General features: G+C 41.9%; 1 protein-coding gene across 1 annotated transcript in view; it reads left to right on the top strand.

The window, feature by feature from the left end:
• Positions 1–27,678, top strand: part of LOC122550674 (beta-galactoside alpha-2,6-sialyltransferase 2-like) — a 52,540-nt gene that overhangs the window by 1,495 nt on the left and 23,367 nt on the right. The window contains exon 2 of the mRNA XM_043691760.2: positions 17,130–17,227. Coding sequence (XP_043547695.1) covers positions 17,130–17,227 — 98 coding nt within the window. The remainder of the gene's footprint in view (positions 1–17,129; positions 17,228–27,678) is intronic.

Raw genomic sequence — 27,678 nt, 5'->3', positions numbered from 1 at the left:
CCAAAGATTACCACTGGATAAGTCAGATCCCAGAATAGAATCTGGGATCATATTTAATTTAATGTGGCTGCTGAAACATTAAGTACATGAGGCTGCAAATTTGGTTTTACGAATAAAAGAAATTTATTACATAAGAGGAATTAAAATAAAATAAAGCAAACTAAGCTATCTAAACATAACAGTTCAATAGATTTCAAAGCATACACCAAATCAAAATTCCATCTACTCCCTTACACCATCACTTTACAGTTATTCAAAAGCCACAGAAATGCCGTTTCTGTCAAATCTATAGGTTTTGACTTAATTGTTTCTTCACAGTTTCGGGCCTGTGAGATGCAAGGTCTTTTACCTGGAATATTCACACAATTGAGATCTCAGACTTTCCCAATCCATTGAATATAAACTGGTTTCTAACCAAATATTCCTGTTCTGGAAATTTCACATCTAAACTCATTCCCTGAGGTAATTTATTTCCAAACTGCTCTGAATAATCTCTCTTTCCTATGAACCATTGTAAGGTCCTGAACAGGTCTCTGTCAAACTGAACCCAAAAGCTTTCTAATTTCCATGTGGTTGTTTGATGTGGGTTGAAATTTTGTGGAAGTATGTAAATTTGAGAGCTGCTTGATTTCTATGTATGCAGACAGCTCACAGGTCTGAGGTGGGGCAGTGGCAAGAAACAGTCTAATGCAGACTGATTTCTTTTTTAGCCTCATGGAAAAAAACATTTCAACATATCAATTATATAGGAAACCATTATGCACACCTTGTGCTAGCTGGTCAGAGTAACATTTCCAGCTACAGTGCTAGTAAATGATAATTCTGCAGTGCTAGTAAATGGTAATTCCGGAGAAAAAAGGGAATGCAAATAAATCTACGCTAAAAATAGTTTTCAGAATGGTTTTATGTTTGAACAATGTGCTTATGTTTCAGATTTCTACATTTATAGTTATTCAATGGGAATGTAACATGAGTATCCCAACCAGTTTCACTGTTGTGCTGTAAAATTGCATTTCCATGCTGATTATTCCCTTCCTGCTCACAACCTCCCATCGATGTTCCATCCACTTTTATTCAACTCGCAACTACAAACATGACTGGAAACAAAAGAGAAGTTTTAAAATAATTGCTGTGTTCTTTACAAACATTTTACTGTATTTGGTTATAATTGCCATGTACATGAGCAAAGGCTGATCAGGGAAACAAATAGTGTCAACTATGAACAGAAAAAATATTTGGAATACATTATATAATGAATATAATATTAGATTACAGGATTCAGTAAGCAAAACAAAATTGCATACATTTACAACAAGTTTTCTATGGCTTCAGAACATCCCAAATCATTTCAAATTGTTGTTGCATTTATAATACAAAACATAACAGTCATTGTGAATATATTAATTGTCCACAAATAGCAATGTGCAAAAGATCAGTTAACGAGCTTTTTCAGTGAAATTTGTTTCAGGATAAATAGTAGTGAGGAGGTTGAGAAGGACTCTTCTGTTCTTTAAAACATGTGACCTGCCATTTATATCAAAGCAATTTGCTTATTATGTGTGATGAATTCCACAGAATTGTTGTCACAGAAGTTTTCCCCTGTTAAACTACCTGTATAGTCTCTTTCAGGCTTTTTGTAATCTAGGAGCACTTTTCCTGCCTGTATTTCTCCTGTTGATTTGAGATGTCTTTGAAGCTAGGAAATTCAACAATCACTACTTTATTCTGCTTTTAAAGTTTACCAACTACCCCTCAATCATTTTTTTTTTATCTCTCATGGTAATGTTTAGTAATTAGATTTCTACACACTATGAACTACTGACAATGTCAGCCCAGTTAATAGCATTTAAGCAGTGTGTTTACAATTGACATCTTTGATAATGGCACTTGCACCTATGCCATCTTTAAGAGCATGTGATGCACGCACTCAAGTACCACCAGCCCAGAGCTGCCCTGCATAGTTTCTGACATTTGCCTCAGACATTGCAAATGGGGGAAAAACAATGCTTTGTTTCCTGGGCAGGGTACAACAGGTAGTGCTGAATGGAGTGGTGCCAACACAGTCCTTCTTTCTGCTCTAGGACCAGCAATGGAGGCCATGACACAAAACATTGCCAGGTTGGTCCAAATTGTCAGCTGGCTAAAAGCAGCCTAATCCATCTGGAGGAATGTCCAGAGATGTAAGAAGATTGTCCTTCTCCACTTTGCCACCATCTTTTCTCTGATATCTTACAGTCACTCTCCCTGTGGTTTTGTACTCAGTACCATACTCTACTATTGTTACAGTTGCCTGCCATTGCCCACTCACTTGCATCCATCTCAACCCCAACACCATTAATCTTGCATGCCCTCTGTGCTGCTTACTCATTCATTCAGGACACCTTCTCACCTGTACCAACAATCATAGATTAGATTACTTACATTGTGGAAACAGGCCCTTCAGCCCAACAAGTCCACACCGACCCACCGAAGCGCAACCCACCCAGACCCTACATTTACCCCGTCACCTAACATTACAGGCAATTTAGCATGGCCAATTCACCTAACCTGCACATTTTTGGACTGTCGGAGGAAACCAGAGCACCTGGAGGAAACCCACACAGACACGGGGAGAATGTGCAAACTCCACACAGTCAGTCGCCTGAGGCGGGAATTGAACCCAGGTCTCTGGCACTGTGAGGCAGCAGTGCTAACCACCGTGCCACTGTGCCGCTCCACTCACTTTCATCTCTGGAAGGACCTGCCCTCCCCCTCTCATTCCCTGAGGAAAACAGCCTACAATAGAGCAGAAAGAGTCAAGATGGGTTATGTGCTGCCTGTCATACAACACCTCTCTGCTAATGAGGTCAGAGTCCTGACCCATGCAAGATCTGGACATTATAGCTTACTGTGCCATAAACCCCTGATAAAGGCTTGAAACACCTTGATGTGAGTGACATCTGCTGACATAATGACCAGCTTCCTCTCCCTGTGCTAAATGGTGGAGCAAGGAAGCAGTAGCATAAGCCTGGAATCTCTGGCAATGGTGGCAAACTGCAAACAGGTAAGGCAAGGCAATGCAAGAAAGGGACATCCAGGTCGGCTCATAGTGAGTGAGCATATGAAAACAAGTGAAGAGTCCACAGGTGCAGCCTGGCCCATCAGCTGGATGTGTGTCCCTGAGAGCACAGTGTCCTTGCTGCAACATTGTTATGATAGTTGCCAATGCAGCACCAAGTATGCATCCTGTAAATGGATCAAAGCCATGCCATGAGGGTTCTTAGTAACAGGTACATGTTGGATGGTAGTGTCCATGGGTGTGGAATGCATGTGGCTGATACCCACGGAGCATTTTCTGAGATGTCGGTGTCCAGTTTCCGACGTGCAGGCCGTTTGAAGTAAGTGGTGAGCTGAATCTGCTGTTGGGGAGGCTTTATTGAATTCAAGCTTGTTTGGGGTGTTTGGTAAAATAGGACACTGAATGTTAATGAGGTGAGTTGGGCTGTAAATATGGTATTTAGTAAATGTTAATTTCCAGCAATCGGCTTCCTGCTGCTGCCTAGCAAGAATGTTGTATACTGCTTATGGAATACTTAGCAGATGACACAGGTTTCTGTCAAAGTCAGGAGAACCTCATTGTACCTGTCGGCCAATTCTGTCGCACATCTCACCAAAGCCCACATTGTTCAGATCTCTATATAGTTCAATCCATCACATTTCTATGTTAACTGTATTGAAAGAAGCACTCTCATTCATAAACGACACTTCAGAAAGTTCAAAACCTCTTCACAGTGCTTGATGGGTCCACACTAGTTGACAGGCCTCAGCAAGTTTAATAGTTCCACGTGGTAGAACCAATGGCAATGAATCAACTTCTATTACACACCGTCTCTCAATATTCCTTCCCGTGGAAGATTACATGATAATGATTAATTCCATATAAATTAGTACTTCTGACTCCAATATAAAATTCAACTGAACAATTAGACAGAGTGCTACATGGTCAGAACTCTCTTGCAAATGTTGTCCATTCATTTCCTGATCAATCTCACCCATTTTACAGCTGCCAATAGGATGGACATCCCTGATCATAATATGTATCTCAAACATTCTTCAAGTTAGCATTTGAAAGCAGATGTTGCTTCCTATTGTACATATTGTTTTAAACTATGAAGGAATCCATTACTTTATAATTTAAAAAGTGATCACATTTTAAATTATGGAAATAATCATAAAATTACTGTTATTTATAAATTAATTGTAGAGATGAAAGTGTGGGAAATGGATTTTATTGCAAACAAGTGTGAGATCATTCATTTTGGACCAGAAAAACATAAATCAAAGTATTGTCTTAAGAAATGAAAACGAGGAATTGTGGAGGCTCAAAAATGTATAGCCATCAACGTAAACAAAGCGTTTAAATGTGGTGTCAGGTACACAAAGTAATCAAAATAATTAATGGCATAGATAATTAGACTACAAAAGGTGAACTATTTAATATGACTATATCAGCCTGGTTTCAGACAGAATCAATATGGTTTCATGAAAAGGAAATCATATTTGAAAGTTTAGAGTTCTTTTAAGATAATATGAACAGGGTAGAAATGGGGGAAACTAATAGATGCAGTATAACTAGATTTCCAAAAGAAGTTTGATAAAATGTCCTATAAAAGATTATTACACAAGAATTCATGGTGATGGGGTGTTATATTAGAATGATTAGAGGCTTGAATAAGAGCAAGCAGAGTTGGGATAGATGCATACATTTCAGGCTGGAAAGCTCTAACTAGTGGAGTGTCTCAGGGATCAGTGCTGCAATCTCAAATATTTATGGTCTATGTTATTGGCTTGGATATAGATATTGCAATTGTACTTAGGTTTGCTGATAATACAAAGATGGTTGGAAGCAATTTGCGAGGAGGATACAAAATTAAAACCCTGCAAAGAGATTTGTTAGACTGAGAGAGTGAGCAGAGAGTTAGCAGATTGGGTATAATGTGAGTTGTCCACTTTGACAAGAATAGGAAAGCAGAATTTTATTTAAATGGAGGGACACTGCAAAACGCTTCAGCACAGAGGGATTTGAGTGTCCTTATACATTAATCACAAAATGTTAGCATGCATTTCTTTTTAATGTTCTTTCATTGATGTGGGTATCACTGGCTGGGTCAGCAGTTAACATTCATTCCTAGTTACCCTTGGGGAGATTGTAGAGAGCTGCCTTTTTGAATCACTACAGTCCATGTGGTGTTGTTTTGCAGTTCTGTTAGCAGATGAGTTCCATGATTGTGATCAAGTGACAGTAAAGAAACGGCAATTTAATTCTAAGTCAGGATGCTGTGTGGCATGAAGAGGAACTTTCAGGTGATGGTGTTCCCATGCATTTGTTACTGTTATCATTCTAGACCAACATTGTAATTGGGAAAGTAATTGGAATGCCAGTATTTATTAAAGAGGAATGGTGGAAACAAGTTGAGGAACTTGCTACAATTGTGCAGAACATTGTGTAGACTATATCTGGAGTACTGCATACAGTTTTTGTCTCCATATTTAGGGAGAGATATATGTGTAGTGGAAGCAGTTTAGAGAAGCTCACTGGATGGATTCCTTGGATGGAGGCATTATCTTGTGAGGAAGTGTTGAATTATATGGCCTATACTCTCTGGTTTTAGAAAAATTAGAGATGATCTTAGTGTAACATACATGATGCTAAAGGCTCTTGATATGCATTATGATCCTTGCTGATGGTAGTCCCGGACAATCAAATCCCAGAATGATACCTGACATGATAGATCAGGATTTAGATTTTCAGTTGAACAGATAGACAGTATTCTGGTGTAGATGGGACCTGCATATAGGGATCCTGTGGAATTCCTTGTTTAGTGGACTCTGAAGCAATTTCCCAGGAAACGTAGGTCAATTTCTCTACACCTGGAACCCTTCAGAATGTTCCATTTAACTTAGAGAATACAGAAGGATCTGATTAAATTAAGTACAATAAACCATTAATTGCATAACTATTAAAGTAACTATACATTTACCTCACACACACCCCCAAAACAACTCCCACAGACCACTTAGACCCTCCAAACCCTAATCTGACACTCCCAGATTGACCACACTTTCCCTGCTCTGAACTCAAACACATTTCATGCCCAGGAGACATGCTTTCCCTTGTTTCACTCTAGACCCAGTCTGCCACTGCCTCCTCCAGGTCCCACATCCCATGAAAGAATAAAAAAAAAAGGATCAGGAACTGAACTTTCAAGGATATTTAATGTTTAAGAAGGATGGACAAAAAATAAAAAGAGATGGGGTTGCTGTGATATTAATGGATGAGATCAGTATATTAGTAAGGGAGGATCTCAGGTTAGAGGAAGAATATGTGACAAATGTTTAACCCGAGTCCAACCCTATTACATCTGATTGAGTATTGATCTGTTCCACCCAATCAGCCATGGTTATATTGAATAGCAGGACAGGATCAATGGCTGAATGGTCTACTCCTAGTCATACATTCTGAATTCTTCACTGTGCCTATCTTCTTTACACTTAAGTGTTTGCACTGAAGAACAATGAGAGAAAGTGAAGGCTGCAGATGCTGGAGATCAGAGCTGAAAATGTGTTGCTGGAAAAGCGCAGCAGGTCAGACATCATCCAAGGAACAGGAGAATCGACGTTTCGGGCATAAGCCCTTCCTCAGGAGAACTGAAGAACAATGCCCTGTTTTTCAGAAGTCCTAATGGTGATCTCTGAATTATAAATGGGAGTTACACATGGGGCCCCTGTGAAATTCCCATCGGAGCAGAATTCAAAAGAGTTGTCCAAGGAGTTGAAGATTCTCCTGGGCAATTCCTCTAGGTCTGGAACCATCCAAAACTATCAATTAAAACTGAGATGTTCTGAGAGTTCTGCTGAAATTATAGTCACTCAGGAAAAGGTACAATCTTGGATAACTTATCTAACTCCTGACTAACTACTAAACTAACTACACCAGTCCTACACCCCTTACACCTCTTTCCCACCTACAAGACTCTGACCTCCTCCATCTCAGCCAGGACTTGATCACTGTCACTGGATCTTTTAGGCCTGGGACGAGACAAACCCTCCAGCAACTGATTCCCCCATTCGCTTTTGAACCTATCATCCTCCAGCCTTATCCTTCCCCTGATCTGGATCCAACCACCCTCATATCCCCATTTGATACCCAAAAACCCCACCTCCCCCACACTGGATCCAACCACCCTCCTAACCCCACTCAAAACCAAACAGCACCCCGCCTTCCCCTGTTTTAGACTCACCTCCCCTAATACTAGAAATAGGATGTCAATGTACCAGATAAGTTGAGTGCTAGGGGGCAAGGTGCCATATGGTGAAAGATGGCACGAGAGCCAGGTAAGTGTTTCATTATTCAGGGTAGGTTGAGAAGAGTGGTAAAAACTGGGCCAGGTGACAAGGATGGAGGGTATCTGATTGGGTGGGATTGTAGGATGGGTGTTGATATGGCATTAGAGGTAATGGGGTTGGGTCCTGTGTATGGGAGAGTGAGTGCAGGGGTAGGTGTAGAGGCAGATCAGGTCTGGTGTGGGGGCCAATGTTTTACACAGAGGCTGGTTCATTTGTGGAATGGACATTCTAAGGAAGTGATGGATGTGGGCACAGTTACAACATTTAAAAGACATTTGGGTAACTACATGAATAGGAAAGGTTTGGAGGAATATGGGCCAGGAGCGGGCAAGTGGGACTAGTTTAGTTTGGGATTACGTTTGGCATGGACTGGTTGGATCGAAGGGTCTGTTTCCATGCTGTATGACTCTATGACTATGACTGATTGCCAAGAGACTAGCTTTTTATATCAGATATTTTGCATTGAATTCAAATTTCACCATCTATCATGGCAGGATATGAACTCCTGTCCTCAGATTATTAGTGTGAGGTTCTGGATTACCAAGTTTATGACATTACCATTACTCCAACACTTTCCCTGGTGACCATTCTGCCAGATTGCAACAATAGCAATTGGAGCAGACCGATGCATCTCTGTCTGTGCCTTTGCAATGTCTCCCCCGCATTCAGGTAGTGAGCTCTAAACATTTCTTTGTGACATCAATCTACTTTCAAAGCATACTCAATGCTTGTCCTTATTTCTTCTGTCTTATCTCTCCCCAGCATCTTTTGGATTTCCTGTTTCCAACTTTGCTTCCTTCTAATTCACAGTACTCCTTGAATTGCTATCCCTCGGCAATCTAGTTTAAAGCTCACCACCACATGCCACTGGCAGTAATCCTGTGATGATTGCTCTTGAGGTCCTACTTCTTAATTTCCTTCCTAAACCCCTAGATCTATCTTCAGGACCTTATCCCTCTTTCATCCCATGTCATTGGTACTAACATGGCCACGATGTCTGGCTGGTCCACCTCCATAGAAGAATGTCCTGCAGCCGTTCCATGCCATCCTTCATCCTGCCACCAAGTGAGGCAACCCATCATCCGGGAATCAAGTTTACCACCACAGAATGATCTTTGAAGTTGGAATTCTTCATTCATTCTTCCCCTTCTACTGTACAGCTGAGTTATCCATGCTGTCATGGCCTAGGCTCTGGCTGTACTCCCCTGAAAACCCACTACCCTCACCAGTTTCCAAAATGGAATTCTAATTAGTAAGCATGAAAGACAAGAGGTTCTCTTGCATTATCTGTCTGGTTTTCTTAGACTGCCTAGTTCTTACCCATTGCCTGTCTGTCAGTATGATTCTAATCTGCTGTGTGACCAGTTCATTGGATGTGCTATCCATATGGTCCCCTGCCTCTTGGATGCACAACAGTGCTTCCAGCCATGACTTAAGTTGGCAGTCAATTCACTGTGAGCACATATTGTGCTGTTGGCAAAGATCAGGTGAGTTTCACCCCTAGGTTACTAAGTTTGGAATTACAGAGCTCATTGCACAAGCTTGGCTACGTTACGTATCTATTGGGTCTCTTGTTAAACTAACACATATTTGCAACATTTTCCAAATCTATTTTTTCATTGGACTTTGCATAATAGTTTGGGCAACTGGATATAAATATGCTGACAATGCAACCCAAGTTATAAACATTTGGGAAAATTTCTCCCAACACACGACCATCCTGCCCTTGAAAAGCAAGGAAGCCTTATTTTAAGTTGTTAAACTTGGTCAATTTCTACCATTTCAATCACTCTGTGGGAGTGTTGTATCTTGTACATGCATATCAGAAACTGATCATGAGAGGAGCCCACTGATGGTGTGAAGCATATAACAAAAATTTGATTTCACTTCCATTTGTCATATGGGAATTATATCTTTGGGAGAAGAGTATGAAATAAAAGCATTTGTAACAGTCCAACACCATGCTGAGTTTTTATTGGGAAACAACAGGGGGCTGTAAACAAGGCTGAAAATATGATTTGAATTTGAAAACACTTTTGTGTGAAACCCTCAGTGCATTCTTGACTCAACCCTGAAGTGAAGGAAAGCTTTTTATGACCTTGCAATAGCAACTTTGAGCCAAATAATTGACAGAAGATTTTTATACCAAAATCACAGAATTTTTATAGACTGGCAGGATACTCTGGCTTGACCAGTCTCCACCAGCTCTCTGAATGAGCATTATGACCGAGTACCATTCTCCTGCCTTTTCCCTATAACCCCACACATTGGTTCTGTTCAAATCATTATTTCACATCCTTTTAAACGCCTTGATTGAATCTGCTCCTACATTACTTCCAGGCAGTGCATTCTGGACCCAAACTACTGACTGTGTGGGACCAGTATCTTCTCAGATTGCACTTGTTTTGTTTCGCAAATTACTTTAAATCTAGGCTTTTCATTCCCAATGCTTTTACAGGTTTCTCCTTATCAACTCTGTCCAGAAGCCTCATGATTTTGAGTACCTGAGACCATCAGATGTAGGAGCAGAAGTAGCCATTTGGCCCATCAAATCCAATCCATCATTCGATGATATCATGGCTGATCTGATAATCCTCAACTCCACCTTTCTGCTTTTAACCTCTAACCTTTGATTTTCTTACTGATTAAAAACTATCAATCTCAGCTCTGAATATACTCAAAGATCCAGCCTCAACAACCATCTGGTAAAGAATTTCAGTGATTCACTATCCTCTGAAAGAAAGAAATCCTCTTCATCTCTTTCTTAAATATGCGACCCATTACTCTGAGATTATGCCCTCTAGTCCTTGACAATCCCACAAAGCAAAACAGCCTCTACTCTGTTAACTGCCCTAGGAATCCTTATGTTTTTTTGCCTTCATGTAGGTTCACAAAAGTTGGGCATCACTGGCTAGGTAAATTCAAATGTCACCATCTGCAAAAGTGGGATTCAAACCTATCCATTATGTTGAAGTTGTACAGGACATTGGTGAGGCCTCTTCAGGAATACTGTGTCTAGTTCTGGTCGCCCAGTTATAGGAAGGATATTACCAAGCTGGAGAGGGTTCAGAAGAGATTTTCCAGGATGTTGCTGGGTATGGAAGGGTTTGAGTTATAAAAAAAGGCGGGAATTTTTTCATTGGAGTGTAGGAGATTGCGAGGTGACATGATAGAGGTTTATAAAGTAATGAGAAGTATAGATAAGGTTAATGGTAGTTGTCTTTTCCCTAAGATAGGGAATTTCTGGAGTAGGGGGATACATTTTTAAGGTGAGAGGAGAGTGATTTAAAAAAGACATTACGATTTCTTTTCACAGAGAGCGTTTTGAGTGTGGGATGAACTCGAAGAGAAAGTGCTAGATGTGGGTACAGTCGCAACGTTTAAAAGACATTTGAATGGATAAGTGAATAGGAAAGGTTTGGAGGGATATGGGCCAGGAGCAAGCAGATGGAACCAGTTTAGTTGGGATTATGTTCAGCGAGGACTGGTTGGACCAAAGGGTCTGTTTCTATGCTGCATAACTCTATGACTCTATATCACTGGCCTGTAGTTCTGGATTGCTAGTCCAGTTGCATTACTGCTGCACCATTTTTTCCTCCATGTTTCAATAAGACATAGAACATAGAACATAGAACATAGAAGAATACAGCGCAGTACAGGCCCTTTGGCCCTCGATGTTGCGCCGATCCAAGCCTACCTAACCTATACTAACCCACTATCCTCCATATACCTATCCAATGCCCGCTTAAATGCCCATAAAGAGGGAGAGTCCACCACTGCTACTGGCAGGGCAATGACCTCCTCTCATTCTCCTGAACTCCAATGAGTATAGGCCCAACCTATGTAACCTCTCTTCATAAGGAAATCCCTTCATACCCCAGGATCAACCTTATGAGCCTTCTCTGGACTGCCTCCAATACCAATATATCTTTCCTTAGATAAAAGGACCAACACTTCTGTTAAATCTCCTCTTAGCCTTCTCCTCTCCAAGGAAAGAGCCAAATTTCTCCAGCCTATCTTCAGAAATGAAGTTTCTCATTCCTGCACCTTTTCTTATAACCTCTTCGGCATTCTCTCCAATGCATTCAAGTGAACTGAAAGGTACACAGTACTTCAGGTGAGATCAAAGTTATATCTTATACCATAACTTTCTTGTACTTGTACTCTATGCCCCCAGTAATAAAGCCCAGAATACTGTTTTCTTTACTGACTGATCTCTCCACCTTCAATGACTTATGCACATATGCACCCAGGCCTCTCTGTCCCTGCACAAAATTTAGAGTATTTTTTAAAGTTATAGCTGTCTTTATGACAGTATTTTTCTCCATCCATTTCTGGGTGAGAATGTTTAATGCAATTCAGTAAAAGCCTCAAGTCTTATTCAGTGTCACCAGTTTTATGAGTAAAATGTAACACAGAAGTTGGCGTACACCACTGGAAGGAACATATTAAATAACTCTCAAAAAAAAATCTACTCTGCCATCTTGTGGCCACAAATGTTTATATCAGTATTTGGTATACAATAATTGCTCAACAGCACTCATCAATAATGTACATCTACAGACACGGTGTATATTTCACATAATATACCACTTTAGTTGGAAAGGAGATGCCGTCCACATCAATTAATTGAGTGGATTTGAAATTCTGCTGCAATCCAAGCTGTACTGTTGTACAGTATTAGATCAGACACCAATAAGATTAGCAGACTGACTAATTCAAATGTTCACTCAGATGTGCAATGCAGAAACTAACCATGGATTTAATCACTCATTGTTTATCAGCTGACACTTTTTTTTATTAATACCTATCACATTTTCTGGTTTGCTAGAAACTGGTGCAATTCTCTAAATGTTCCATTATAGTCCCTGAAAAATCAAAAATATTGGCCACAAAAATTAATATGTGTGCACTATTCATTGGCAAAGGTGGACAGAAAAATGAATTGTGGACGATTTTTGATCATGATTTGGCATTATAATGCTTCACACATAAAGTGACATCGTTACAAGAAGCTCCATTGCAATTTAGAGTTATAGTATGGAATCCCTTTAAAGTATCTAAGAAGTGAATCGTGTATATGCAGATTTTTTTAAAAAGGAAAATCTTATTATAATTTGGCAGAGAATTCAATAAATGGTATAAACATTCCTTAGCTCTAGTTAGTGAGCATTCTAAGAAATGGAAACATTTTACTCTGACTGAGATGGAATGCCGTTTCTTTGTGTCTCAATGCAACAACTGGGCTGAAAAGCAGGAGGTTCTTCAACTTGGGAATGGGTCAGGGTTTGTCACATGATTGTCACTCGTAATTTATTACGTATGCATGCATGAGGAACTGCAAACTTTTTGGGTAGTCAGATAGGAAATTCCCTCCTACCCCACTTCCCCACTCCTACAACACCTAAACCCCAGACCTTAGGGGTTCCAAATTCTGAGTGCCACATTTAAAGGGCACCCAAACAACACTCTTTGCTCCATAGCCTAAGAGCGTCACTCAACCTCTCCTCATCACCCTCACCTAGCCGCGGAGATGTCAGAGACTAGGTATAAAGAAGCACCGCACTTTAGTGATGGCTCCTTCTCCTGAAGCTATTCAAGAGAGCAAGGCAGCTTTTTTCCCTAGGGATGGGAACAGTAGGCCATCCCAAATGACAAAGGTGGCATGGACAGAGCAGCCAGAGGAGGTTAGCACTCATGGTTCCACTGCCATAACAGGAGGAATGGTCTGCTGTACTGCTGCCTACTCAGTGCTTCATGCTCCCATGAGTGTGAGTTGGCTTAATAAGGTTATCATGCAGAGGACTGTCATACACTAGATGAGTGCAAGGCAACTCCATCAGGTGCATCATAGAATCAATGTATATCCCTTTACTGCAACTGCCACTGTAGCATTACATGTTTTTAAAATCATTTGTAGGGCCTTGGCATTACTGGTTGGACAGTATTTTTATTGCCCATCCCTAGTTGCCCTTGAGAAAGTGGTGGTCAGATGTCTTCATGAGCCACTGCAGTCCATGTACTGTAAATTAACCCACAATGCTGTTAGGGAGGGAATTCAAAGATTCTGACCCAGTGACAGTGAAGGAACGGCGATATATTTGCAAGTCAGGATGGTGAGTAGCCTGGAGGTAGGTGTTTCCACAAATCTACTGATGGAAGCAGTCGTGGGTTTAGAAGGTGTTGTCTGAGGATTTTTGGTGAATTTCTGCAGTGCATCTTGTTGATGGTACACACTGCTGCATCCCAATAATTCTGCCTCTTTCACACTTCTGACAGAACTCACACTTAAACTTATAAGGAGCCTCAACACTTGACAGTTCAAAGCATCAGCTCATTACCTTTCATCACTATGAGAACATACACGGAGACTTTTATTCATTTATTGGGTAGACGAAATAGGGCTGAAGGCCTTAATTCCTTAAGCACCTCCAACTGCCCCTTCTCCTCAAGGGGAGAGGGAAGTGCTATTGCACACTGCCAGGGAGCAGGAGTGATAGACAGACACCAAGGAATTATCATCTCAGCATACTCCAGAGTATGACAAAGGAGCAGTGCCCCAAAAGCTTGTGATTTCAAATAAACCTGTTGGACTATAACCTGATGTCGAGTAACTTCTGACCTACTCCAATGTACACTACCTTTGCCCTTTCAATGGCGCAAATACTTAAGAACATAAAAAGGCCATTCAGTTCATCAAGTTTGCCGTTGCAATCATGGTTGATTGAAAACTTCAATGCTTTTTACTCCATCACAGGTAATTGGAAATCTGTCAATCCTGACCTTGAACATACTCAAAGACTGAACCTCCACAATCTACTGTGGTAGAGAATTCCCAAGGTTCATAACTTTGTATATAACATAATTTATCCTCCTCTCAGACCTAAGTGGCATCCCCTTATTTTTAAATTGTGGCCTCCAATTTTAGACTCTTCAACCAGAGGAAACATCATCTCTGCATCGACCCTGCCTATCCCTGTAAGGATTTTGTAGTTATTTCCATCAGGTCAGGCTCTGGACGATGAGACCACACCGAAGCAGTGATCTCTAAGCAGGCTGGAGAACTCTGTCCTGGACCACCAGAGGACATCCATCAAAGTCATTGGAGACAAGCTGACAAAGTAGTCAGTGGCAAGTTCAGCAATGACTGCTGTGGTACCACCAATAGGAAAATAACCATTAAACAATATTGAAGTCACCATGGGTGCACGACCTTCAGTCGATGTCCTGCATACTGGGGTCATTAACCAGGTCTTCTAGAGGTACCCCTTGTCGCTCTTGAGACAGCCCTGGAGATCACAGAAATGTTACAGTGCAGAAGGAGGTTATTTGGCCCAAATCTCCAAATAAATATAATGACTTAAAGCCAGTCTCCGGCCTTTTGCCTGTACTCTCACACATTGTTTAAATGAAAACAATCATGTTGCCCACTTGAGTGCCACAGGTGAACCTGCCCCCATCACTTGTTGCTTGAAAACATTTTTGATGCAAGGGCGCAATTATTCAAGGAACCTGGAATTTATACAGAATGTGAGTGTTGTGACAGTTTCCTGGATATTGGGCACACACATTTAGGAATTGTTTCTTGTGGTCAAAGCTAGCTGGCCAGGAACCTGTCTGAATGAAGCCACGGTTGAGATTTGTATTTGTACAATTTGATGCCGCTTGTATGAGTTAACTCAGTGATGGCTGCAAATCTGACAATTTGGGCACCTTGGCTCTCTGAGTCCATATTTAACAGCACAAGAGGTACTGCCTTGCTGTAAAGGACATTGGAGAACTCTTGATTGTAATGGGGTGCACAATATGGCACATGTCCCTAAATGAGGTTTAAAAAGCACTGGCAGCAAGCATGTTCTATGCTGCTGTGATTTTCAGCGTCGTTGAAATTTAGTTTCCCCCCAAATGACCTCCAATCTGTCAGCAAGAGGTGCAGGTATAAGTAATGGTTTTGCTAGGCTTGTGCAGACATCTCCAGAACTGCTTTTAAATTCATTTGTAGATCAGTGCAACTCCTTTGGTGAACCTTTTCTTTGTAGCCTGTGTGATCCTGGTTCTGCTGTTCAGGCACCTTGTCCACAGCTGCAGGCCTGAGTCCTTTCTTTTCACTTTCGTTGATGCTGGGCCTTCCTTCTTTTTCTTTCCTGCTTACCTCGCAATGTTAGTAAAGCTGCTGAGTTAAGTTGGTCACATTGGCAGGTAGGTACTGATTTGTGGAGAAAAGGTCAGCAGTGAGGTGTTTGTTTTCCATTTGAGGTATGGACACAGTCAATATTCCTTTCATCCATAACCCGGCAGCTCTGGTATTGAGGTAAAAACAATGACTGCAGATGCTGGAAACCAGATTCTGGATCAGTGGTGCTGGAAGAGCACAGCAATTCAGGCAGCATCCGAGGACAGGCAAAACCCGGATGCTGCCTGAATTGCTGTGCTCTTCCAGCACCACTGATCCAGCTCTGGTATTGGGTGACTCTACAGCCACCTCTACATTGTCCGTGTTCCATGACAGATTTTCCAACTCTTGATGTTATCAAATGGAAGGTCTTTGTAGCTTTGATCTTTACATTGTTTTTCATGCATTAGCTCAAACTGACTGTTGGTGGAACCTTCACTATCCCCTGTGATATGGCCTCCCATCATTGCAAACTACAGCTGCATAACAGTTTCATCCTCATGTCCTTAACATGGGTCCGTGAATGTTCCTCCATGGCTGAATGTGGAATATTGCACGCAGCACGCTCACTACTCTGGGGCACCTTTCACAGAGGTAGATGAATCACAGAACATGTTGAGTTGCTAGTGTTAGGATTTGAAAGAGGTTATTCATCTTTACTTTGCAATGAGTGCTTCTATTTAGTGCAAAAGTCTTAACTGAGCACTCAAAATCATAGTATTTTCCAGTATCTGTTTCAATTCCCTCAGCTGGGTGTGTTTGTGTTGTACAGGAACATGTGCAAACAAATTTTGGATCCATCCCATGTATAATTCATATTCTCTAAGATGTTTTCTATTGTAGAACAATTTAGGAGAGATGGTAATTGGTAGATTTATATTTGATTTGTTCATCTTTGATCCTTCTCCTTTATAACACACTTTCCACTCATTTCTAGAGGCCTGTTCTCTTCCTCAGGTATTCCCTTTGTTTTTCCTAAATTTCCCCCTATGAACATTGGCCTTTTCACAATCTTTGTTATATGCCTGCTCTTCCTCCTAAGACCACTCCCAAACACATCCCCATACACAGCCGTAGTCTACCCTAAACTTGGTCAATTCTTATTACCCTGTTGTGTTCTCAATCCTAAATATGCCAGACCTCCATGTCCCTCTTACTGCTATCACTGTGATTCTCCCCTCACCAGTGTGTTGCCTTGATTGAGCAGGTTTGCTGACCCAATCAATAATGCAATTGAGGTTCAACTGACCAGACAGAAGAGTTCTGAGAACATATGGCAAAACTTTTCTCCAATATCGGGAAACTGAATTTTTGCTCTGACGCAGTTGAGTTCCCTCATCCACCCTTCTAAAGGTTCCAAGCAAACCTGCAATTGTCTGCTAATGGTTATCCCAATTCAATCTGCTAGTCCATCTGTCTTAGTTCCATGAACTCAATATTATGAAAGCATAAAAGCTCCCATATTATACAGTCTGAGGTTACAGATGTTTAAAATGGGATATCACAATTCCAATTGCTTGAATTACTTAAAACAAAATGTGATAATCATTGACATGTTTCTCTCTTTCAGATTCCCATGATGCAGTGCTGAGATTTAATGCAGCTCCTACACAAGGTTACGAGAAGGATGTTGGAAGTAAAACTACAATCCGTGTTATTAATTCACAAGTGAGTCAATGTATATCATCACATACTTACTCGTATGAATTGTTACTTGAGTTATTTTATGTACTTTTTTTTGCAAATGGGATAGTTTCCCTTAGTTAACAGTTCACTAATGGAAGCAAATTTGTAATCCTCGCCAGGTCTGACCTACATGTGACTCCAGACCCTCAATATATGTTTGATTCTTAACTGCCTCCTGAAAGAGCTAGCAAGCTATTAATTTGTTTAATCTATATGACAAAGTATTAGGGAGTGAAAAGAATCGGCAATCCCAATGAGCATTAGATTCAAACTTGGACAAAGATACAACTCTAGTACAATGCAAAAAGTACTCCACACAACAGTCTGAGGATTTGTGCCAAAACTCAGAGAGATGTTCTACGACCAATCAAGCAATAAAAATAGACAATGGGTGCAGGAGTAAGGCATTCAGCCCTTCGATCCAACAACACCATTCATTATGATCATGGCAGATCATCCGCAATAAGTATCCTGTTTCTGCCTTATCTCCATAACCCTTGATTCCACTATCTTTAAGAGCTCTATCCATATCTTTCTTGAAAGTATCCAGAGACTTGGCCTCCACTGCCCTCTGGGGCAGAGCATTCCATATAACCACCACTCTCTGGGTGAAGAAGTTTCTCCTCAAATCTGTTCTAAATGACCTACCCATTATTTTTAAACTGTGTCCTCTGGTTCTGGACTCACCCATCAGTGGAAACATGCTTCCTGCCTTCAGAGTGTCCAATCCTGTAATAATCTCATACATCTCAATCAGATCCCCTCTCATCCTTCTAAACTCAAGTGTATACAAGCCCAGTCGCTCCAATCTTTCAACATATGTTAGTCCCGCCATTCCGGGAATTGACTTCATGAACCTACACTGCACTTCCTCAATAGCCAGAATGTCCTTCCTCAAATTTGGAGACCAAAACTGCACACAATACTCCAGGTGCAATCTCACCAGGGCCCAGTACATCTGCAGAAGTAACTATTTGCTTCTATACTCAACTTTTCTTGTTATGAAGGCCAGCATGCCATTAGCTATCCTCAATGCCTGTTGTGCCTGCATGCTTGCTTTCATTGAATGATGTACAAGAACACCTACATCTCATTGTACTGCCCCTTTACCTAACTTGACTCCATTTAGGTAGTAATCTGCCTTCCTATTCTTGCCACCAAAGTGGATAACCACACATTTGTCCACATTAAATTGCATTTGAGGTGAGGTGCCAGATGACTGGAGGGTTGCTCATGTTGTCCCCCTGTACAAAAAGGGTAGTAGGGATATTCCAGGTAACTACAGACCAATGAGCCTGACGTCAGTGGTGGGAAAATTGCTGGAGAAGGTATTGAGGGATAAAATCTATTTATATTTAGAAAAGAATGGGCTTATCAGTGATAGGTAACATAGTTTTGTGCAGGGGACATCGTGCCTTACCAACTTAATAGAGTTCTTTGAGGAAGTGACCAAGTTGATAGATGAAGGAACTGCTGTAGATGTCATATACATGGACTTTAGTAAGGTGTTTGATCAGGTTCCCCATGGTAAACTAATGGAGAAAGTGAAGTCACATGGTGTGCAAGGTTTTCTAGCTAAGTGAATAAAGAACTGGTTGAGCAACAGGAGACAGAGAGTAGATGAAGGGAGTTTCTCGAAATGGAGAAAGGTGACCAGTGGTGTTCCACAGGGATCAGTGCTGAGGCCACTGTTGTTTGTAATATACATAAATGATCTGGAAGATGGCATTGTTGGTCTGATCAGTACATTTGCAGAAGACACGAAGATTGGTGGAGTAGCAGAAAGCATAGGGGACTGTCAAAGAATACAGGAGAATACAGACAGATTGGAGAGTTGGGCAGAGAGTGGCAGATGGGGTTCAATCCAGGCAAATGTGAAGTGATGCAGTTTGGGAAGTTTAATTCTAGAGCAAACTATACTGTAAACGGAAGGGCCCTGGGAAAAGTTGATGAGCAGAGAGATCTGGGAGTTCAGGTCTACTGTCCCTTAAGGTGACTGCACAGGTGGATAGAGTGGCCAGGAAGGCATATGGTATGCTTACCTTCATTGGATGGGGTATTGAGCATAAGAGCTGGCAGGTCATGTTAAAATTGTACAAGACTTTGGTTCGGCTGCATTTAGAATACTATGTACAGTTCCGGTCGCCACGTTACCAAAAGGATGTGGACACTTTGGAGAGGATGCAGAGAAGGTTTATGAGGATGTTGCCTGGTATGGAAGGTGCTAGTTATTAAGAGAGGTTGAGTAGATTAGGATTGTTTTCATTAGAAAAAGAGAGATTGAGGGGGGAACCTGATTGAGGTCTACAAAATCATGAAGAGTATAGACAGGGTAGATGGAGATAACCGTTTTCCCAGGGTGAGGGATTCAATAACAAGAGGTCATACGTTCAAGGTAAGAGGTGAAAAGTTTAAGGGGGATATACGCAGCAAGTACTTTATACAGAGGGTGATAAGTGCCTGGAACGCATTGCCAGCAGAGGTAATAGAGGCAGACACGGTAGATTCATGTAAGGTGCATCTGGACAGATGCAGGAGTAGGTGGGGAGCAGAGGGATACGGATGTTTAGGAATTGGGCAACAGGTTTAGACAATGGATTTGGATGAACTCAAGCTTGGAGGGCAGAAGGGCCTGTTCCTGGGCTGTAAATTTTCTTTGTTCTTTATCTGCCATGTATCTGTCCACTCACCTAGCCTGTCCAAGTCACCCTGTATTCTCATAAATCCTCCTCACATTTCACCCTGCCACCGAGCTTTGTGTCATCAGCAAATTTGCGAAATTACTTTTAATACCTTCATCTATATCATTAATGTACATTATAAACAGCTGCATCCCAGCACTGAACCTTGTGGTACCCCACTGGTCACCGCCTGTCATTTTGAAAGGGACCCGTTTATCACTACTCTTTGCTTCCTGTCAGCCAGCCAATTTTCAATCCAAGACAGTATTTTGTCCCCCATATCATGTCCCATAATTTTGTTCACTAATCTCCTATGTGGAACTTTACCAAAGGCTTTCTGAAAGTCCAGGTACATTACATCCTTTGGCTCTCCCTTGTCCATCTTCATAGTTACATCCTCAAAATATTCCAGAAGATTAGTCAAGCATGACTTCCCATTCGTAAATCCATGCTGACTCTGACCTATCCTGTTACTGCTATCCAAATTAGTCATAATTTCATCGTTAATAATCCAGCATCTTTCCCACCACTGACGTCAGGCTAACCGGTCTATAATTCCCTGTTTTCTCTCTCCCTCCTTTTTGAAAAGTGGGACAACATTAGCCACCCTCCAATCTGCAAGAACTGATTCTGAATCTATAGAACATTGGAAAATGATTACCAATGCATCCACGATTTCTAGAGCCACCTCCTTAAATACCTTGGGATGCAGATCATCATGTCTTGGGGACTTATCAGCTTTCAGACCTATCAGTCTGTCCAACACCATTTCCTGCCTAATATAAATTCCCTTCAGTTCATCCATTACCCTAGGTCCTTCAACCACAATTACATCTGGGAGATTGGATCTGTCTTCACATGGGAAGACCCGAGCAAAGTACCTATTAAACTCTTCTGCCATTTCCTTATTCCCCACAATAAATTCACCAGTTTCTGCCTTCAAGGGCCCTATTTTAGTCTTAACCATTTTTTTTCTTTTCACATACCCAAAAACCTTTTACTATCCTCCTTTATATTTTTGGCCAGTTTGCCTTCGGACCTCATTTTTTCTCCGTGTATTATCTTTTTAGTTATCCTCTGTTGCTCTTTAAAAGTTTCCCAGTCCTCTGGCTTCCCGCTCATTTTTGCTATGTTATACTTCTCTTTTGTCTTTATACAGTCCTTAACTTCCCTCATCAGCCACAGCCGTCCCTGCCTCCCCTTAGGATCTTTCTTCCTCTTTGGAATGAACTGATCCTGCACCTTCTGCATTATATCCAGATATACCTGCCATTGGTGTTCCACTGACATCCCTGCTAGGGTTTGAACCATTGAACTTTGGCCAGCTGCTCCCTCAGAGCTCCATAGTTCCCTTTGTTCAACTGCAATACTGATACTTCTGATTCTCCCTCTAAAATTGCAGATTAAAATTTATCATATTATCTCATATTATCATATTATTACCTCCTAATGGTTCCTTTACTTCAAGGTCCCTGATCAAATCCGGTTCGTTGCACAACACCAGATCCAGAATTGTCTTCTCCGTGGTAGGCTCCAGTTCAAACTGTTCTAAGAATCCATCTTGGAGGTACTCCAAAAACTCCCTTTCTTGGGGTCCAGTACCATCCTAATTCTCCCAGTTTACCTGCAAGTTGAAATCCCCTATAACAACTGAAGTAATACCCTTGCAACAGGCCAATTTCAACTCCTTATTCAACTTATACCCTACATCCAGACTACTGTTTGGGGGCCTGTAGATAACTCCCATTAGGCTATTTCTACCCTTAGAATTTCTCAGCTGTATCCATACTGACTTTACATCTCTTGATTCTCTGTCCCACTTTCAAGGAACTAAATATCAATCCTCACAAACAGTGCCACCCCACCCCCTCTGCCTATCAGTCTGTCCTTTCAATAGCATGTATAGCCTTGAATATTCATTTCCCAGACCCTGTCCACTTGAAACCATATGTCAGTTATCCCCACAGCATCGTACCTGCCAGTTTCCAACTGAGCCTCAAGCTCATCCTCCTTATTTCTTATGCTTTGTGCATTCATATATAATATTTTTAATTTGTTACTCCCCTCACCCTTCCTATCAATCCCTACTTCACTTGACCAGACTGTATGATCCCTTCTTGTGTTTTCTGCTCCTTTGTTCTGTTGTCTTTCTTAACTTCTCTTATTCTCACTTTCCCTTTAACTTCCTTCTTAAATTTCCAGTTTGTCCCCTCACCCCACTACTTAGTTTAAAGACATCTGTGTTGCAGTGGCAAACCTGCCTGCCAGAATGCTGGTCCCCCACCTATTAAGGTGCAGCCCATCCCTCTTGTATAACTTATCCTTACAGCAAAACCTCTCTGTTCCTGCCCTCTCCAGCCAAAGGAACTGGAAGCAAACTGGAAATAACCAACCTGGAAGTCCTGCTTTTTAGCCTTCTTCCGAGTTCTCTGAAGTCCCGCTGTAGAATGTCACTCCTCTTCTTCCCGACATCATTTGTGCTGACATGCACCACCACCTCTCGCTCTTCACCTTCGCCCTAGAGAATTCCCTACACTCTGTTGGCAACGTCCTGGATCCTGGCACCAGGAAGGCAACACACCATCCTTAAATCCCTCCGGTTGCCGCAGAAACCCCTTTCAGTCCCTCTCACGGTGGAGTGCCCTACTACCACGGCTCTGCATGATGTCTGACTCCTCGGCTCTACCTCCACACCAATTTTCGATTAGCAGACCTGTCTGCCTCTCAGACTGGCAGTGTGGTCTGTCACGACAGTTTCCAAGGAAGTCAACCTGTTCACGAGAGGTACTTCACCCAGAGTCTCTTTTACTTGAATGATCTCTACCTTCCTCATCGTCATCTCCCTTCTTTCTTCTGGTATGCTCGGTGTAATGACCTGTCCAGAACACATCTACTAAATACCACTCACTAACCTTCCCAACAGCCTCTGTGCTCTGACGTCACTTCCGCCCAGCTCCCACTGCTCTCTGCTACAAAAAAGCCTGGTGCAGTCATATTCACAGGAAACATACCACTTAACCAAAGTCTCAGACTCATTCATCATCATTCTGTATTTATTCTAGATATTACAACATGTTTTCTGTGGTACCCCCACTTGCCACCTCACGTAAAGACTCAGTACTTCTCTATGTTGAACACCATTTTGAAGAAGCATTACATAATGGGTTCTTAATTAATCTGGAGTGGACTGAATTGGCTGAACACGAGCATATATGATACTGGGGACATCTGGAGGAGGCTGAGATGTTAAGGAGGGAATTCCAGGATTTTTACCCAGCAACAGTGAAGGGACGGTGATATATTTGCAAGTCAGGATGGTGAGTGGCCTGGAGGAGATCTTGCAGGTGGTGGTGTTCCCATATATCCGTTGCCCTTATCCTTCGAGATGGAAGTGGTCTTGGGTTTGGAAGGTGCGGATCGTTGGTGAATTTCTGCAGTGCATCTTGTGGATAGTACACACTGCTGCTACTGAGCATTGGTGGTGGGGGAGTGGATGCTTTTTTGTCCATGTGGAGACTAGATTGAGGTCAGAAACTGAGTGAGCCTGGAGAAACCCAAACTGGGTGTCACTAAGCAGGTTATTGTTGAGCAGGAGCTGTTTGATAGCACTGTTGATGACAACTTCCATCACTTTATTGATGATCAAGAGTAGACTGATGGGGCTGTAATTTGTCAGGTTGGGCTTCTACTGCTTTACTTTGTGCTGACAGGAAGGCAGTAAGTTTGGGAGCACATGTCTCCAGTTGCCAGAATGTTGTCAGGGCCCATATCCTTTGCACTATCCAATGCCTCTAACTGTTTCTCAATATCTTGTGGAGTGAAATGAACTGGCTGAAGACAGGTATCTGTAATGCTGGGGACTACTGGAGGGGGCTGAATTGAATCATCCACTTGGTACTTCTGACTGAAGACTGATGCAAATACTTCAGCCTTCTCTTTTGTACTGAAGTGCTGGGCTCTTCCATCTTTGCGGATGAAGATATTTGTGGGGCCTCCTCTTCCAGTAAGTTGTTTAATCATCCACCACATTCACGACTGGATGTGGAAGGGCTGCAGAGTTTAGATCTGATCTATTGGTTGTGGGACTGCTTAGTTCTGTCTCTCACTTGCTGCTTTATGCTGTTTGGTGCGTAAGTAGTCCTTTTTGGTAGTTTCTCCAAGTTGACACCTCATTTTTAGGTAAGTCTGGTGCTGCTCCTTGCATTCCCTCCTGCACTTTCCGTCGAACCTAGATTGATCCCATGGCTTGATGGTAATGGTTGTATGGGGGATATAAAGTCACAGAGATGTACAGCCCAGAAACAGACCATTCAGTCCAACTTGTCCATGTCAATCAGATATCCTAACCATTTGCCAGCACTTGATCCATGTCCGTCTAAAACCTTCCTATTCATATACCCGTACAGGTGCCTTTTAAATGTTGTAATTGTACCAGCCTCCACCACTTCCTCTGGCAGCTCATTCCATACATGCACCACCCTTTGCATGAAAATGTTGTCCCATAGTTCCTTTTCAAACTTTTTCCCTCTCACCTAAATCTATGCCCTCTAGTTCTGGACATCCCCACTCCAGTGAAAAGACCTTCTCTATTTACCCTATCCATGCCACTCATGATTTTATAAACCGCTGTAAGGTCACGCCTCAGCCTCTGACTCTCTAGGGAAATCAGCCCTATGCTGGGCCATGAGGTTACAGATTGTGCTGGAGTATAATTCTGCTGCTGTGAATGGCCCACAGCTTCTCGTGGATGCCCAGTCTTGAGTTGATACGTTTGTTCAAAGTCTGTCCCATTTAGCACAATGATAGTGCCACTCAACATGATAGAGGGTGTGCTCAATGTGTAGGCGGGACCTGATCTCCACAAGGACTGTGAAGTGGTTGCTCTTACCGATACTATCACGGACAGATGCATCTTCAGCCGGCAGATTGGTAAGGTTGAAGTGAAGTACATTTTTCCCCTCTTTTTGGTTCCCTCATGAACTGCCGCAGACTCAGTCCCATAGCAGCTATGGTCTTTAGGACCCGACCAGCTCAATTAGTAGTACTGCTGCTGAACCACTCTTGGTGGTAGGTGATGAAATCTCCTACCTCTGAGTACATTTTGCACACTCAGAACACTCAGTGCTTCCTTCAAGTATTGTTCAAGATGGAGGAGTACTGACTTATTCACTGAAGGAGAACAGTATATGGCAATCAGCAGGTTTCCTTGCTATTATTTAACCTGAAGCCATGAGACTCCATGGGGTCCAGAGTCAATGTTGAGGGCTCCCACGGCAGTTTCCTCTTGACTGGATACCACTGTGCCATCGCCTCTGCTGCATCTATCCTGCCGTTGGGACAGCAAGTGTCCAAGGGTGGTGATGGTGATGATCCCAAAAGTATGACTATGCCAGGCTGTTCCTTGACTAGTCTGAGACAGGTCTCCCAATGTTGGCACAAATCCGCAGATGTCAGTAAGAAAGACTTTGCAGGGTCCACTGGGCTGTTTCTGCCATTGTCTTTTCTGATGCCCAGGTCAATGCCAGGTGGTCCGTCCAGTTTTATTTCTTTGCTGCAACTGCGTAGTGATTGATATAAGTGAGTGGCCATTTCAGAGGGCAGTTGAGAGTCAACCACATTGCTATGGATTTGATGTCATGTGTAGGCCAGATGAGGTAAAGATGACAGATTTCCTTTCCTGAAGGACATTAATGTGCCAGATGGCTTTTTTTCTGACAATCGACTATGGCTTTACGATCATCAGTTGATTCTTAATTCCATATTTTTTATTTAATTCAAATTCCTCCATCTGCCATGGTATGATTTGAACCCAGAACATTAGCTGAGTTAGTTACATTTACTGTTATAATTTCTGGTGCCTACACCCATGCTAGGCAGTACAACGAGTTTGATTCTTTTTCTTCAAATTCATACAGGTTGGATACAACTGTATGGCTTGCTAGGCCATTTCAGAAGGCTTTTGAGAGTCAACTACAGTTGTGGGTCTCGTGTGTTACATATGGCAGAACATGTAAAGGGTGCAGATTTCCTTCACTAAAGAGCTTTAATCAATCAATGGCTGCTTTTGACAATTGACCCTGGTTTCTTGATTATCATTCAATTAATAGTTTAATTATAGAATTTTGAATTGAATATAAATTCCATCAACTATCACGGTGAGATTCAAATTGGTCCCTCCAGGCCAGGAGCTTAAACCTCTCAATGGCTAGTTAAGTGATATTATCACTTTGCACCCCAATCAATATTCCTTTATTCGTTTATAACATTGGGAAAGAGGAATTGAATTGCAAGATCCTAACCAGTAACCCTGCTCTTATTTATTATGTTTTTTAGAATTTGAGTTTGAGTTTCCATGTTTTCGGACTATCTTTGTATATGAGCTCCCTCATAAATTGCTTTGATTGCCAAGAATTATTGTAACTTGTCTAGAGGGAACTTCCTTTTTTAAAAATGTTGGTTATTACATGTTATCAGGAAATGCTCTTTGTCATTTAACCTGCCCAGAGTAGAAATTCATTTAAAATCTTGAGATGGAGATAATGTAAAACAAAAGAACTGCAGATGATGGACATGAGAAACAAATTGCTGGAGAAGCTTAACAGGTCTGGCAGCATCTATGGAGAGAAAGTAGCATTAATGTTTCAGGTCCAGTGACCTTTCTTCAGAACAAATTGTAGCTTGGAAAAGGTTGGTATTTCTGCAGAAGTTAGGATGATGGGGAAGTAAACAAAAGGTGGAGATAGAGCCAAAGAGAGAAAAACACAGTTGGTCAGACAAAGTACTGGATAAAAGTCAACCTGGGACAATAAATACCTTTGGATGCTAATGCAAGTCTTTTTCTGGAGAGAGCTCCCTCTGGAGGCAGCAGTAGCGATGGCATCGCAGCTTCACCATTGTCCAGAGTATGCCAGCAACTTGGGGCCTGGATCAGAGATCGAGCCCAATACGGGAAGAGTGAGGCCAATGCGGTGTTGAGAGAGATCTCCTGGCATCTATGTGGCGGTGAGAACAGGCAGCACAAGGACTCCCAGTGAAGCACCAATGCGGGGAGACCAGGTCAAAGCAGAGGAGATTGCATCCTTGTAGGGAGTGTGAGACCAGCATGGCTAAGCACTTAAGAAAGGCTGTAATGTTGAACTTTTAACTTCATTTCTTTATTTTTCTACTTTATACTAAGAAGGCTGTAAAGTTTAATCTTTAACTTTGTTTCTATATTTTTCAACTCTGTACCTAAGATTTTGTACCTAGGTACTTTGGTACCCAAGGTGGCACCAAGAATGGCAGCTTTGTACTCTTGATACTGTGCTGAAGCCCAAAAATGTTTGAACTCGATATTGGATCTCCATGGGAGACTGATTAGCAAGGTTTGATCTCACGGAATACAGAGAGAACTAGCCATTTGGATACAGAACTGGCTCAAAGGTAGAAGACAGAGGGTGGTGGTGGAGGGCTGTTGTTCAGACTGGAGGCCTGTGACCAGTGGAGTGCCACAAGGATCGGTGCTGGGCCGTCTACTTTTTGTCATTTACATAAATGATTTGGACGCGAGCATAAGAGGTACAGTTAGTAAGTTTGCAGATGACACCAATATTGGAGGTGTAGTAGACAGCGAAGAGGGTTACCTCAGATTACAACAGGATCTGGACCAGATGGGCCAATGGGCTGAGAAGTGGCAGATGGAGTTTAATTCAGATAAATGCGAGGTGCTGCATCTTAGGAAAGCAAATCTTAGCAGGACTTATACACTTAATG

The sequence above is a fragment of the Chiloscyllium plagiosum genome, unplaced genomic scaffold, assembly GCF_037043375.1.
Source record: "Chiloscyllium plagiosum isolate Xiang-an unplaced genomic scaffold, Cpla_swu_hap1 HiC_scaffold_6, whole genome shotgun sequence".
Classification (NCBI taxonomy): domain Eukaryota; kingdom Metazoa; phylum Chordata; class Chondrichthyes; order Orectolobiformes; family Hemiscylliidae; genus Chiloscyllium; species Chiloscyllium plagiosum.
The sequence above is the reverse complement of the archived record's forward strand: the minus strand, read 5'-3'. Positions and strand labels throughout refer to the sequence as shown.